Source organism: Chrysochloris asiatica, unplaced genomic scaffold (genome assembly GCF_000296735.1).
Source record: "Chrysochloris asiatica unplaced genomic scaffold, ChrAsi1.0 scaffold00069, whole genome shotgun sequence".
Classification (NCBI taxonomy): domain Eukaryota; kingdom Metazoa; phylum Chordata; class Mammalia; order Afrosoricida; family Chrysochloridae; genus Chrysochloris; species Chrysochloris asiatica.
Window position 1 is genome coordinate 10,172,508 of NW_006408587.1, and position 15,445 is coordinate 10,187,952.

The 15,445-nt window shown below is 43.9% G+C and overlaps 1 protein-coding gene across 2 annotated transcripts in view; it reads left to right on the top strand.

Moving 5' to 3' along the window:
* ABCA1 (ATP-binding cassette, sub-family A (ABC1), member 1) overlaps positions 1–15,445 on the top strand; it is a 125,761-nt gene that overhangs the window by 22,463 nt on the left and 87,853 nt on the right. For both annotated transcript variants that reach the window (XM_006864701.1, XM_006864702.1), the window contains exon 5: positions 13,956–14,077. In XM_006864701.1, coding sequence (XP_006864763.1) covers positions 13,956–14,077 — 122 coding nt within the window. The remainder of the gene's footprint in view (positions 1–13,955; positions 14,078–15,445) is intronic.

Genomic DNA, 15,445 nt, shown 5'->3' on the forward strand with positions numbered 1-15,445 from the left:
TTTTAAAGTGTTGAAGAGCAAAGGTGTCAGTTTGAGGACTAAGGTGCACCTGACCAAAGCTATGACATTTTAAATAACCTCATATACATGCAAAAGCTGGACAGTGAATAAGGAAGACCATAGAAGAATTGATGCATTTGAGTTATGGTGTTGGAGGAGAATATTGAAAGTGCCATGGGCTGCTAAAAGAACCAACAGATCCGTTTTGGAAGAAGTATAGCCAGAGTGCTCCTTGGAGGCCAGGATGGCCAAACTTCGTCTCTCATACTTTGGGCATGTTGTCAGGAGGGACCAGTTGCTGGAGAAGGATATCATGTTTGGTAAGGTGGAGGGTCAGAGAAAAAGGAAGACCCCAACAAGATTGATTGGCCAAGTTGCAGCATCGATGGACTCAAGCGTGGCAACAGTTGTTAGGTTGGCTAGGATCGGGCAGTGTTTCATTCTGCTGTGCATAAGGTCGCTATGAGTCGGTACCAACTCGATGGCACCTAACAACCAGGTCTGGGACAGGTAGACCCTACTTAGAGACCTGTGTTTATCTTCACTAACTACCTCCACTCACAGCACGATGGCCTCAGACTTCTTGTACTATCACTCCCAGGAACCGAAGGATTCTTGGAGTTAATGTAGTCCAGAACCTTGCCCTCCTCATACATTTCCCTACCACACACCTACTTCCCCAAAATGGAAACCTATTTCTCACAAGATATATCATTTTGAAGGTTGTTGATGTTAAGTGCTGTGGAGTCTGTTCTGACTCAGAGTCGCTCAGAGTTTCCAGAGTGCAACTGGTGGGTTTAAAACACTGACCTTGTGTTTAGCAGTTCTAGTATTTACCCTATAGGCTCACTCAGGACTCCATTAAGCTACTAGCTTTGAGTGGGGCCCAGAACATGAGAAGGCTCTGCAACAGGTTCAGGCTGCTATGAAGGCTGCTCCACTGCTTGGCCCATATGATCCAGCAATGGTGCCTGAAGTGCCAGTGAGTGGCACATAGAGATGCAGTTTGGAGTCTTTGGCAGGTCCCTCCTGGGGAATCACAGAGTAGACCCTTAGGATTTTGGAGCAAAGTCCTACCATCCTCTGCAGATAACTCCTCTCCTTTTGAGAAATAGCTTTTCACTTGTTACCCAGCCTCAGTAGAGAATAAACACCTAACTGTGGGGACCAAGCCACCATGTAACCAGAGCTACCCATCATGAACTGGGTGTGTCTGACCACAGAGTGATAAAGTTGGATGTGCAGAGCAGCATTACAGCATTGAATGGAAGTGGTATATACGAGACCAGGCTCGAGCAGGACCTGAAGGACTGAGGAAGTGATTCTCAAATGACCCATGATCTCCACTCCTGACACATTACCTCCCCTCTCCAGTCTACACTTATGGCCTCATAGGGAGTTTCTTATGATCTTGTAACTGAGGAGAAAACTTGTGCTTGATTTACAGATGGTTCTGCATGATATGTAGGCACCACTCAAAAGTGGCCCTAATTGTCAGGAAGCAGTTGCGCTGTTATGCTTTCTAGAGAATGAGTCTAGTTCAATTTTCACTGACATAGTTGGAGCCCTGGTGTGGCACTGTGGGTGAATGTGCTAGACTGCAAAGTCGTCTGAACCGCAAGTGCAAGGTTGGCGGTTTAAGCTCACCAGCCACTCCTTGGAAACCCTATACAGGGTCACTGTGGGTCAGAACAGACTTGACAGCACTGAACAACAGCAACAATTTGAAGACAGCTTTCATGCTTTTCTCCTCTTTGCCACATGTCTTTGATTTTTCCGAGTGAGCTGTCCTCATTTTCTCTTATGGAATATTATCCTCCCAATTTCTGCCACTCTTCTGTCTACCTTGGAAGAAGTATAGCTTCTTCCTAAGGAGTGAGGATGGTGAGACTTTGTCTTAGGTATTTTGGACAAGTTATTAGGAGGGACCAGTCCCTGGAGAAGGATACTATGGCTGATAAAATAGTCAGTAAAAAGGCAGAAAACCTTCAATGAGATGGATTGACACAGTAGCCGTACAGTGGACTCAGACACTGCGCGGATTGTAAGGATGGCGCAGAACCGGGCGGTGTTTCACTCTGTTGTACCGAGGGACGCTGTGAGTTGAAACTGACTCGATGGCACTTAACAACAGCAACATGTCCATTTTGAAGCTGATCAGAAACTACAATACTATTCTAGCACAGAGTAGAAACAGACTCCTACTCTCCTTGTCTGAAGACCATATTTTTGCTAATGCAATCTGAGGATACATTAGGTTTTTTGGCACACACATAACATTGCTGATTCATATTCTATGTATCGTCAGCCAAAATTTCAGTGTTTTAAATACACAATATTGCAGGTTACTTGCTCTCAACCTCTTAATTGTGCCATTGGGTTTTTGAAACTAAAAGGACAACATTTACTTCTTTTTTGTCATACATTTTAGATTCCACATTATTACCACATCCTACCAAAAAACATTTCAGACTCTGATTTGCTACTCATTATATTTGATTCACATTGCTGCACTGGGTACAATTCTTGGGCTTGCGTGGGCCCTGTGGAAGTTCCCTGCCTATATCAGCATGACCCAACCGGTGTGAACAGGGGTTGTGTAGTGTAGCTGGGAGTACGGGACTTGACAATTTCTGTCTTCAGCCAAGATCTTAATGTCCTAGGTTTCTGGCACTGTTCTAGGACATGTAACTACAGAACCTAGTGGGTGCTCTGTGGGACAGAAGAAGGTAATTTTCTGGACCTGACAACTTGGGTCAGTCTGAGTTTGCAGGACAGCTGAGGAATGTCTTTTGAGCTGTACTGAGGGTTTCCAAGTGACAAATGTCTGTGGATACCATGTGCCCTGTGATTTGTGGGACACTCCCCGCAAGAGCCATTCTTTCTGGAATTCGGCAACCTACATGGCTATTTCAGCTTCCCCCAGTGATGGTTAGGGCTACAACTGGACTCCCATGGCCCCTGGTTCCCTGATTCTGGGCCAATTGCAGGGGGCTTGTGAAATGCCTCTTCTCCAGTATGCAGAGTCCTCTGAAGCATATGAGAACTTAGCAGGAAAGAAAATGAAGAACTTCGGGCATTTTGTCACTGGGCTGGAGATGCCACTTTGGAGGTTATGCCACAGTGTTGGAGTTAAGGGCTGGAAAGGGGAGGGACAGGAGGAGAGATCTTGGTAGAGGTATACACATCTTGACATCTGAATTGGGTTTTGAGTTGTTTTATCCTGTGAACCACAAGGTTAGCAGTTCAAACCCACCTTAGAAACCCTATGTGTTGGAACCAACTCCACAGCACTTAACAACATCCTTTTGGTCATATTTTTGTGCTGAGTCAGTGCCTTGGCTGCCATTTTGTACATATGCATGGCCCAAATCTGGTTTATTTGACTGTTCTAATGCGATTTTGACCAAGACATTGGTGAAATAAGTCCTAAGACTTATACTGGCTTTCACTTAGGGAAGAGGGTCACAATTTCTGACTTTTAGTTATACTGGTATTACTAAGAACTTATTTTGTACATCTTCGTTATTCCTTGATCTTTGAAAGGCAAAAAGACATGAGCCCTAGAGTGGTCGGATACATTTTGGTGACTTGGCAAGATAATTGGCTGCAGCAGGCAATTGAAAGAAGGGTTTGTTAATGTCTTGGCAAACATCCACTGGGCAATATAATTTTGTGGTTAAGAAAACAGACTGTCAGTGAGATTGGCTGGGTTTGAATCCCAACTCTGCTGCTCATTAGCTGTATGACCTTGGGCAGCTTCACATATCTCTGTGCCTCAGTTTCCTGAAGTGTCAAAATAGGGGTAATATCCTTCAGGGATGCCGTAAAAAATAAATGTGTGGATAAAGGCAAAGCATGCAGTTTACCAGCTGGTGCATAATAGATACCTGTCTTTCATTTTTAGTTCACTGAATCTTCAGACCTGTCATATGAGGCAGGGATTTTTATTCCTTTTTTTTATTGTTGTAATACATGAAGTTGAAGTCAGAGAGGTTAAGAAACTTACTTAAGGAAGCACAGCTGACAAGGGCAGGGTGAGAACTTTTCTCTTCCACACTCTGCTACAGTTGTTGTTTTGTGTCGTCATGTCGGTTCCAACTCATAGTGACCCTGTATAAGGTTTTCAAGAACAACTGGTGGATTTGAACTGCCGACCTTGCGGTTACCAGTCTACTGTTTATCCTACAGCGCCACATCTTTTTTAAAACAAATAATATTTTATTATCTTTTTGGTGAAGATATAAAGTGCTGTCGAGTCGATTCCAAATTCTGAGGTTCTGAGGAGGCTGGTGAGCTTGAACCACTGACCTTACAGTTCAAATGACTTTGCTGTCCAGTGCATTAACCCACAGCATCACACCAGGACTCCCTATTACACCTTATGCTGTATAATAAGCACTGGGGAGCCAAAAATGTCCCCAAAGTCACAGGACACTGGGCATGGACAGGCTGGGAGCAGAGAGGAGGCAGAAGGGGCTTCTTAGAGAAATGCCAGACTTTTCTCACTCTCCAGCTTCCTGGGTAACAGACACAGGTGGACCATTTCCCAGGGCCCATCTAGAAAGAATGTCCTGTGACTCACAGTCAGATCTTTCCCGTCTAAACTCCATCGCTGTTGCTGAAGTTGAGGTTGCAGTTCCAAAGTTTGTTTTCTGATTTTGTTGGCCCCTTCTGTGACATCTTGATGGGAGATCTGATGACATATGTATCAACATTATGTAATCAGACTGGAAACTTCTTGAAAATTTTCAGTGACTGTAATTCATGTTCTGTATGCACTTGCCAAAAGTTCTTAGGATTTTAGAGTCTCACATTTACAACCTCTTCACATAAAGTGAGAAGGTTTTCTCAGACCTGTCAAATCCAGGCTGTGTCCCAGGGCCCAGGCTGTTGGTTTTCCAACTGAGCTGTAATCAGGGGCTGCGTGTTTAACAACTATGTTGAAATCTTGCTTGAACTGAGTCAAATCAAAGGTCAGCTTTATCCATACAAGAATAGAAAAGAATTGCATTCAATTGCAGGACAGCATGTACCCCACATATTAAACTGTGTTAAAACTTTCTATTTGTGAGTAGCAGGAAAAGGGTTTTTGTTTGTTTATTTTTGTTTTGATTTTGCTATTTCCTGCTTCTCCAATATAAGACTTATTTACCCTGTGGGTAGCAAGAGCCATATAAGAGTTCAGTTTGTTTCATACCAAAATGTTCCTGTTTTGGGCCCTCCTATATTGCATAGCGGTTTGAGTTGGGCTGACAACCTGAAGGTCAGCAGTTAGAAACTACCAGCTGTTCCACGGGAAACAGATGAGGCTTTCTACTCCCGTAAAGATTTACAGCCTCAGAAACCCTGTGCAGGGTCACTATGAGTTGGAACCAACTCGACGGTGCTTAACAACAATTCCTATTGCATTAAGACACAAAAGGACAGTCTTAGAATGATACTTTGTCCAAAATCTAAGTTGGCTCAGGTAATAATGCTATTTTCTATTCTAAATAGAATAATACAGTCAAGTCCTACAGCTTCAGCAGATTGGTATTATTATTTCCATTTTATTGATAAGTAAACTGAGACTTTCATGACCCGTGGGACAAAGAACATCCACCTACGTTTTCCTTCTCTGTGGTTTATTGGGAGTCCTAGTGTGGCACCGTAGGATAAGCATTGGACCACAGGGTCGGTTTGTAACCTGCAAGGTCAGCAGTACAAACTCACCAGCCGCTCCTTGGAAACCCTATATAGGGTTGCTATGAATCCTATGGACTGAAAGGCACATAACAACAAGAACAACAACAACCACAAGGGTCTATTAGGTAGCTACTAGGAGCTCTGGTAGCGTAGTGCTTATGAGTCAAGCTGCTAACCTCAAGGTCAACAGTTCGAAACTACCAGCCGTTCTGTGGCAGAAAGATGAGGCTTTTTGCTCCATAAAGATGTATAGCCTTGGAAGCCCTATAAAGGGGCACTGTTAGTTGGAACTGACTTCACAGTGCATCACCACCACACTACCACTTTCCCACTGACAGTGCATGCAGCTCCAGAGAGGAGCTGTAGAAGTGTTTGAGATGCAAGTCACTATTTTTACAGGGTCTTCAAAGAGGTGATGCATCCTGGAGGTGTGAGTTTGCAAAACTTTTGTTTCTGTTTGTTTTTCTTGAAAGATAAGCTTTTGTATACATATATTTCTGGGTTTCTGTAAATTATTTGGAAGTTGCCTTTCTCAGAAGATTCCATGTTCATGTGAATACTGCATTTTTAGATGCCCTGTAAAAAGATCTAGAAGGTGGTGTAGAGTCCAGAGGGACATGTGTGCTCCAATAACCCTTTCCAGAGTATCAAGTATGTTTCACATAATCCTATTCGAGAGTCAAGAAGGACATATGTGTCCCACATAATACGTATAAACACCTGTGATTTATAACAAAATTTCAGAAGTGCTTGTTAATTCAGCATGTCTCCTATTAAGAGAAACACATGGTATAAAAAAAAAAAAAAATTCAAAGTGGAATATAATTGGGTCATGAAATGGTTAAGGAATATCTGGTGTGGCTCTGTAGGATAAGCAATGGACCTCAAGGTTGGTTTGAACTGTAAGGTCAGTGGTTCAAACTGACCAGACGCTCCTTGAAAGCCCTACACAGAATTGCTATGAGTTAGAACCACATTGGGTTTCCAACAGCTGTATAGGGTTTGTATAGGGTTTCGAACAGTTGCTGAGTTTGAACCGAACATCTATCTGGTGGTTAGCAATCCAGTAGTATCCTACAGTGCCACAACTTTGTCTACATTTGTTTTGCACTTGTTTAACTTCCAGTGTATGTTATCTCTGGCAGTGTGTACAAGTTAAAGGGATACTTTGCTCACTTAGCATCTTTAGTGTGCTCTCTTAAGCAACACCCCTGTGAAGTAGGTCAGCACTAACAGAAAACAGACTTCATGACTTGAGTGACCTTTCTAAGACCACAGAACCGGAGCTGATATTCAAACCAGATTCTTAAACTGAGCACTTTTGGGTAAGTGTTCATATCTCTTAGCAGGCCCTCGTTGTTGAGAAGGAAGCCAGGCTCAGATGAAGGACAGGGAGGTCCTGGGGCTCTGTGCCTCACCATGTCACGCACCCTGTCTTCCCCTTTCTCTGGAACCTCCACAGTCAGGTCTTTCCAGAGAAGGGTCAGCCCCTCAGTGGAGCACACAGTAACTATCCTTGAAGAAGAAAGTAGATTCTGGCATCAGGAAAACAAGTCCTAACAAAAACACCCCGAAAGACACCTGAGTGTGTCGCTTGTCCACAAGCCTTTTGATAGTAGAAAATGTTTCAGGACTTGTTACAGGCCATTCTAGCTTAGGCTGCATAAAGCCCCAGTAAGTATTTGGCCCCCAAGCTCTTCCCTTCAGCCTCCCACTTAGACCAGTGCCCACTAGGCAGGCTGGGAGACCTACCCAGGGTCCATTAAAAAAGAGTGTCTGGGCCTTGGATGCTGACAGGATCTCTCTTTCCCGTCCCCTTTTTTCATTTGCCTCCTCCACCCACTTCCCAAGCAGCTGATTGCTGTGGTTCCTTTTCAAGTAGAACAAAAGAGACTAGGCTGTCTTGAAACCAGAGCTGGAGGCTGAGGGCACTGACCGAGAGTAACCCCAGCGGCTGTTGCTTAGGGCTTCCCTCCTCCGCCTTCCTGCCACTGCCCTCCCTCCTCCTCTCCTCCTTCCTCTTTTCTTCTCCTCTGCCTTCTCTTCTGCTCCCATGGTAGAGACTAGCGTGCACTTCAGGCTGACTGAAAAGCAGAAGGAACAATTACTTGGTGGTGGTGGTTTTGTGCTATGGAGTCGGTTCTGACTCATAGCGACCCTGTACAGGGTTTCCGAGGCTGTAAATCTTTATGGGAGCAGAAAGCCTCATCTTTCTCTGGTGAACAGCTGGTAGTTTTGAACTGCTGACCATGAGGTTAGCAGCCTGATTCGTAACCATCACGCTGTACTTAGTGGCTGGGAAAGCCGGCTTGGGTGCAGGGCCTCTCTGGGCCACACCCTTTAGCTGTCTGAGAATGAGCATTGTGCTCACCAGGGCAGAGACTTGGCTCAGGAAGAGTGGAGGAAGCTGACGGGTCCCACTCTTCTGCTGACAACCTCCATGAGCACAGTTCACTTGTTTCAGCCTTCAGACTCTAAGCTCCTGGCTTTTTATCTTTTCTTTTTCCTCACTGTACCCAAAACAAAGCACACTGCCATTGAGTGGGTTCCAACCTTGTATAGGGTTTCCGTGGCTCTAAATCTTTATGGGAGCAGAAAGCCTCATCTTTCTCTTTCAAAGCGACTGGTGCTTTTGAACTGCCGACCTTGCAGGTAGCAGTCCAGTGCTTACCCTACCTCTTGGAAAATGGATAGCTGCCCTTTGCTTCTTAAAGGCAAAACCAAGGAGGCTGACCTCAGGGTTTCAACTATTTTGATCCATATTGAAGAGTTGTTGTGGTTAAGTGCCATAGATTTGGTTCTGACTATAGCAACCTGGTATAGAGTCTCTGAGGAGTAGCTGATGAGTTTGAACCAGTGACCTGTCCGTTCAAAGTGACCTTGTGGTCCAGTGCTTTCTCCTACAGTGCCACACTGGGATGCCTGTATTTAAGAGAGTGGCGGAAAAGTTTTTGCTTGGTCTCTTGCTAGATTCTCACTCTCAGTCTTCCTGTCAGCAATAGGTCTTCATATTTAATACTGTGGGTAGCACAGAGATTGATGTTTGTGTTCTGTGATATAGCTTTCCAGTTAACCGCGTAAACACCTAGTGCTCGTCAGCTCTCTCCCTCTTCTGAAAGAGTACTTTCACATTCTTGACTTGGTTTTCACAACAATCTGTGCATTTTATATCCAAGGAAAGTAAGGCCCAGGGAGATTAAAAAGAAAAAAAAGAAAAAGTGAAGTTCATCGTTACACAGTTAATAACAGCAGAGCTAGACTTGAATTAATCTGTAACTGGTGCTGATTTAATTTTACTCCTAGTGTACCTTACAATATTAGGAGAAAGAAGACCTCGGCTCCCATTTTCTACAACCCACACATTTTACAGATAGGAAGACTGAGGAGCAGTCACTTACTCTGTTGAACAAAGTTCAGTGGCTGAGTGACTGCCCTTTTCACCAGGTGTTCCCATTATTGCCTTATTTATCCCAATCTAGTCTTTCTTCCTAATTGTATTACACTGATGCTCACCTTTGTTGTGACTCTGCACACATGAATGTGCCTGCGGGCTGTGTGTAAAATGCAAGATTTAGTCGGTCTTCTATAAGACTCTGAATAGAGAAATCAATCACTTTCACCCCTTTTACCTTATAGGCATTATAAGCAGCAAGAATTCAATAATTCTGGTTCAAGAACCTAGGTAGACAAATTTATAATACACACATACATATGCACATACATACATGTACCGATACATTTATATATCCTAGAGCACAGGTTCAACATCTTGACTTTGTTGGCAAGATCATGTCTGTTTTCATCTTTTCTGAAAGCATTTGTAGGGTCGAGTTAGCAAGCAGTTAATGGACTCAGTGATTTCTGGAAATGATGATGTTAGCTGTCTTTTACTGAATACAGGCATTATATGGACCTCAGGTGTGATGCAGCTGAGTGTACCTAGAGAAAACCTAGTGTCACCTTGACTTAGTTTATTTCACATTGGGCCTTGCTGCACCTTGACCCTAACCACTGCAAACTGTATTGGCGTCTCTATAATTGGCCACTTTTTTTCTGGTTCTCATCAGTTCATAAATTAATTTATTCATCACTACTTGTGTATGGATTCATTCATTCATTCATTCATTCATTAACTCATCCATCAATACTTACTGAGTGCCTTCTTGGAACCAGGCTCTGATGAGCTCTGGACTTAAATTCTTGGTCCTCCAGGTTCTCTGTTCTTCTAGGGAAATAGGTGTGTGCACAGCCAACTGCTGTTTGAGCTTTGTGGTGCTTGAGGAAAGCATAGATTACCATTAGGGCACAGAGGGAGCCTCCTAACCCAACCACTGGTGGGGAGGTCAGGGCAGATTTCCTGGAGGGGATGACTCATGACTAAGTCATGAAGAAGTATTAGGAGTTAGCCAAACTATGTGGGGAAGGTCTGTTTCAGACATCTGGATGTCTTTATATTCTTGGCTTCTTCAACCATTTTCCTTGTAGCTTCCACAATAAAGATGACTGAGATTAGCAGGCCACCCTATTCTGGTCTCACACCATGCCCTTTCTTGCTTTCTGTTTTCTGAATTTTATGGTTTGAGAATGCGCCTCTCCTCTCTGTTTATTTGCTTATTCATTTAGTTAATTCATTCTAAAGTATTTATGGAGATGCACAGCACCATGACTTCAGGGTGTCCTCGTTCCTGTGGACATGGTGGTCCTTACTTTCTCCTCACCAGCCTCCATGACTAGAGATTGTCCTTTACCAGAACTGTCATGAAGCAGTTGCAGATAGACCTCTTTTTGGTCAGATGCTTTCATTAACTTACTTCTGTTATTTTTCATCCCTCCTTTTACTTTTTCTGTTGATTTGCCTCTTCTTCTCCTTTATCAGCCGTAGTGTTCCTTGAAGGCAGGGACTTTGTCCTCATCTTTGCCCTCTACTTCACTTTGGTATAGTGGTAAAGTTCAGAGAAAGAGTCTTTGTCAATAATCCCAAAATAATTGTCATTCATTGAGTGGCTGGCATGTGTAGGTTGCATACTATTTATACTATTTATACTTTACATAAGAATTTCTGGTCCTCATCTCTTTGAAAGGCATTGTTGTTAAGTGCTGTCAAGCCGGTTCTGACCCATAGCGACCCTGTAAAAGGTTTCTGAGGAGTGGCTGATGAGTTTGAACTGCCAACCTTACAGTTTAAACTGACCTTGCAGTCCAATGCATTAACCCACAGCACCATGCCATCTTCATAGGTGGTACAGATCATTTCAGGAAGTCAAAGTGACTTTCTCCAATCCACACTGCTAATAAACAAGCAGAATCCAAAATTAACTTAGGTGTCTTTGGTCCCAAATCTCTAATCTTTCTACCCCAGCTTTGTTTCTCAAATTTGACTACAAAACTTGGGAAGTTTAAAGAAAGTCCTGATGCCTGGTTCTTATTAGTTTTTCCGGGGTGTGATGTAGGCATTAGAGTTTTTTGTTTTGTTTTGTCTTAAGTGCTCAGGTAAGTCGACAGCGTACCACTCCACTTTACTGCATCCACATTGGTTGCAATTGATGGTGGTAGTGTGTGATCATCTCGCATGCATATATTCATGTGATCAAACTACAGTTTTTTTTGGGCCTTCCCTGCTGCTTCCCCACCCAGCCATTCCACCACACCATGAATGTGCAAGGGTTGTGGACTGTTTAATCAGCCTCTTGGGCCTGTGTCTCGTCCAAGGGATTCACTGATAGGTGGATGGAGTTTGATCACATCCAGCTGTTCTCATCCTCAGGGCCTGTTGACATAAGAAAGGCGTCTTATAAACACACTGAGCACATTCACTGGTCTCCAGAGTGTTGCTGCATGACCTGGACCCACTGCAAGTGTTGCCTGGGCTGGCCTCCCACACTTCTACAACCCTGCCTGGGAGGGAGGCGCCTGCTCTGAAGTTCCCTATCCCATGGCTGGGTGCTGTTCTCAGGGGGAATTGGCAGCCCACCTGGTCCATGGAGGTCAGCTGATATGTTAAAAAAGGGCTCAGAGAGGTCATTTTTTTACCCTCATAAGAAATGCAACTGAGGCAAAACTAGGCAAAATGACCTGGCCAATAAATGGATACAGAATTCAAGTTTTCTGACTCAAAATATGGTATCTGTTTCAGTATTCCAAAATGCTTGGTGTCTGGCTTTTCACATCAGGTCTCAGCTGAAGCTTCCCTACCTCTCCCCAGCATTTATACCTTCTTTCCTGTGTACCCCAACCACAGGGAAACTGGGACACCCTGAATGTCACCTTCTGTCCCACGAATTTTTGAAGACCCTTGTATAATTCAAGACATTAGTAGACTCATGTTTGTTCTCAGGGTGTGACTCTGATCGTCCTGACTCTTCTGGGCTCCTCCTGGACTTGCTCAGAGGAGTGGAAATCTCCTGGGATGTTGCTCAGCTCAAGAAGAAAACTCCTTGAGTTTTCCCAGCCCTAATCTCCTCCCCTAGTACATATTGGTCTGCCGTTATTCACTGAGCAGTAATTCTGCACCAGGTCCTGCTCTGGGTGCTGGGAATACAGAAATAAAACCCATATTCTGTGTCTCGGAGGCACAGTACTAGACACACCCGTATGTAAGGAAAGTATGGTTCACAGACCCCCAGTGCATGAGAAATGTAGATTCTGAAGCTCTACTCTAGACTCACTGTTTCAGAATCTCTGGAGACTGGGCCCCCAAATTTGCATTTTCACACACTTCCTGAGTGAGTCTTAGGTGCTCTGAGGCTTAACTGTGGTAGTGGAAGTAAGCCCAATGACAGCACTATAATGTCGGTGATGGGAAGCACTGATGGGGCACTAACTGGGCCTACGGACAGCTTCTTGAGGGTATCATGAGGACTAACTAGGAGTAAGCCAAGTGAGGTGCAGCCATAGAATTGTTTCTCAATTTCTTCTTTGTATAACTGTTGTTACTCAAGTGTAATTCAGTGGCTTCAAGCACGATATATCTGGTTCACACTGGTTGGGTATTAGGGGTTCTCTTCTGGATCTCTGCACATGACACCCGGGTCTGTCTCTTTAAGCCTCACACTGTAGTGGCTTCTCAAATCTAGTCTTTATTTCTCTTCAGGGGCACCATTTAGGTTTGTAAGGTGTGCCCCCTAGAGGTCAGTGAGTGCCTAGGTCTAGAGGCCATGGTTCTGCAAATGATGAGAAGGTTAAAGGGGACTCCTCAGGCCATGTGGCCAGGATGGGCTGGTTTTATCCTTAAAGGAAGAAGTGTGGCAGGAGAAGACAAGGACAGTCACATGAGATAGGACATGGAAGATGATAGCATTTCAGGGTCAGACAGCTCATCAGAAATGAAAAAGCTGAGGCTCAGAAGGATGACCTAAAACACCCAAGTACAACTACCCCCTCGCAACCCCTTACTACACACACACACACACACACACACACACAGCCTCCAACTCTGGAGATTAGACTTTGGGTTTTTGGACTAGTGCTTTTTCTGCTTTACCACACTGCCTCAGAGCATGTTTTATATGGATTCGAGAACTTATCATTTAAAGGGATTCTTTAAGAAACCCTTTAGCTAGCCAGTCATTTAATAGGATTGTGTTTTCTTAAGACACAGCAGTCCTTTGGGGCTTTGGGACTCCATGTGTCTACGCTTTGGAACTTATATGAAACCACGTCTGTGACGGTGCTTTGAGACGCACGATGCTCTACAACGTCAGTGGTTCCCAAAGTGGAACCCTAGACCAGTGTATCTGCATCACTCGGGAGCTTAGAAAGGGGCATTTTAGAACAGAAATTCTGGGGATGAGGTCTAGCCCCCCCTGTGTTTTCACAAGCCCTGCAGATGGTTCTGATATACTGCAGTCTGAGAATCACTGTTCTGTCTCAGGAGGAAATCAGCCTCCCATATTAGCCATGTGAGATGGCACTGGGGAGGTGGGAGCAACGGCAACTGTGTCGCAAAGCTCAGGTGGAAAGGGTGAGATCATTAAAAAGGTTTGTCTTCTTTCTTGAAAAGCAAAGCAGTGTGTGCATGTAGCACCGCATGAGCCTAGGAGTTCATGTAGAGTACGGCTCAACTCATTTTCACAAAGCAATCTTTTCATGCTCCTCCTGACAGGCGAAGCCCCCCTAACCTCATTTCTCTGTGTGCTGAAGCCAGACACCTGAGGGCACCAACTGGCTGAAACCGAGGCAATCAATAATATTTTTTTCTTCACCTGCGCCATCCTGCTGACTTTTTTGAGTTACATATTAAAAGAGAATAAAACATGATTTCTTGATAGGTTTGACGCTTCAGGACTTTCTGGTGGACAATGAAACCCTCTCTGGATTCCTACATCATAACCTCTCTCTGCCGAGGCCGACTGTGGACAAGCTGATGAGGGCTAATGTCAGTCTCCACAAGGTAAACTTCACCTCGGGCTCCCTCAGTGGGGTTGATGGTGATTATGCTGGTCGAATGTATGGACAGAAACAAGTAAAGCCTTGTCTTTGCAGTGGTGGGAAAGGAGATGGTTGGCTCACATTCAGTTCACCTAATTTCCCTTTTCTGCTCCTGCTGGTATTGCTAATCCATTCAGACTATGGACTAAGAAACAGCCTGGTGTTGTGGGTGGCCCCCTGACTGAAATAAAACTGAGTTCCTGCTTGTCAATTGATATTTGTGAGGGCTTCGTCCTAACAGAGTCCCATTTTGTGTTACATTGATTTTTTTTCTTTTTCTTTCTTTCTACAATTTCACAATTTGGAAGACAGTAACTCAGGGCTGAGGATTATTGATCAGGAATAGATACATCTTAAAATCTAGGACAAGGGATTTTAAAAACTCAATGCTTCTTTTGGAGTCCTGGTGTGGCATTGTGAGTCAATTCACTGGACTGCAAAGTTGGTTTGAGCTACACCTTGTAGCTCAAAAAAGAACCAAAGTAAAGAAAATGAGAAAATAGTGATTGCTAGAAAACTTCCTCTGGCATCATTGGTTATCTGTCCTCCAGTTCCTGTGTAATAGGTAGCAGACAAGATTGCATGGTTATTGGTTTCTGGAGAACGTTCTCAAGTTTCTTCTCTGGCAGTAAGGAGAACTGATACTGAACCCTGCCCTGTGGCCATACAATAAGCAGAAATAGAAATGTTTATGCTTGAAAATAAAGTCTTTGCTCCACATTATCTAGAATTTTTTAAAATGAGAAAAATGCGCTTATTGCCCTTAGGAAACTAGAGGAGTACGCCTTGTGTTTACCAGCTGTCTAGGTATGAGATAGGCCAAAGACAGCAGGCTTTTTAAAATAGTTGTCTTTAGCACGATTCTTTTGAAAATAGTTGCACTTAGTCCCCTGACAATTTTATTTCTGTCCTACATGATCTGTTTCAAATTAGGGGCATCCTAAGTGTGGAGGTGGTTCTTCCATGGTAATGAGAGTTGCTCAGTGTCAGTGTTCTGAAGATAGGCTGATGGTCTGGGACCAAGGACTAGAGAAAGAAATAAAACTAAAGTGTGCTTGAGTTTCCGGCAGTAGATGAAAACCTAATGGAAATCATGGCAGGCCAAATGCTCTGTAGATTTAGAAAGCTGTGCTGGTCTTGAGACACCTTTGGACCATTGGTCCATCATTCATATTAGGTACTGCCACAAGCAGATTTAGCTGCACTAGTGTAAACTAACCAGGGACGTAGTAATGAAATCCAAGAATCTACATCATTCACTTTTTTACTCAACAAATACTTATTGTCTATAATGTTCCAGCAACTATGGGTACAAAGTGAGGACTATTAT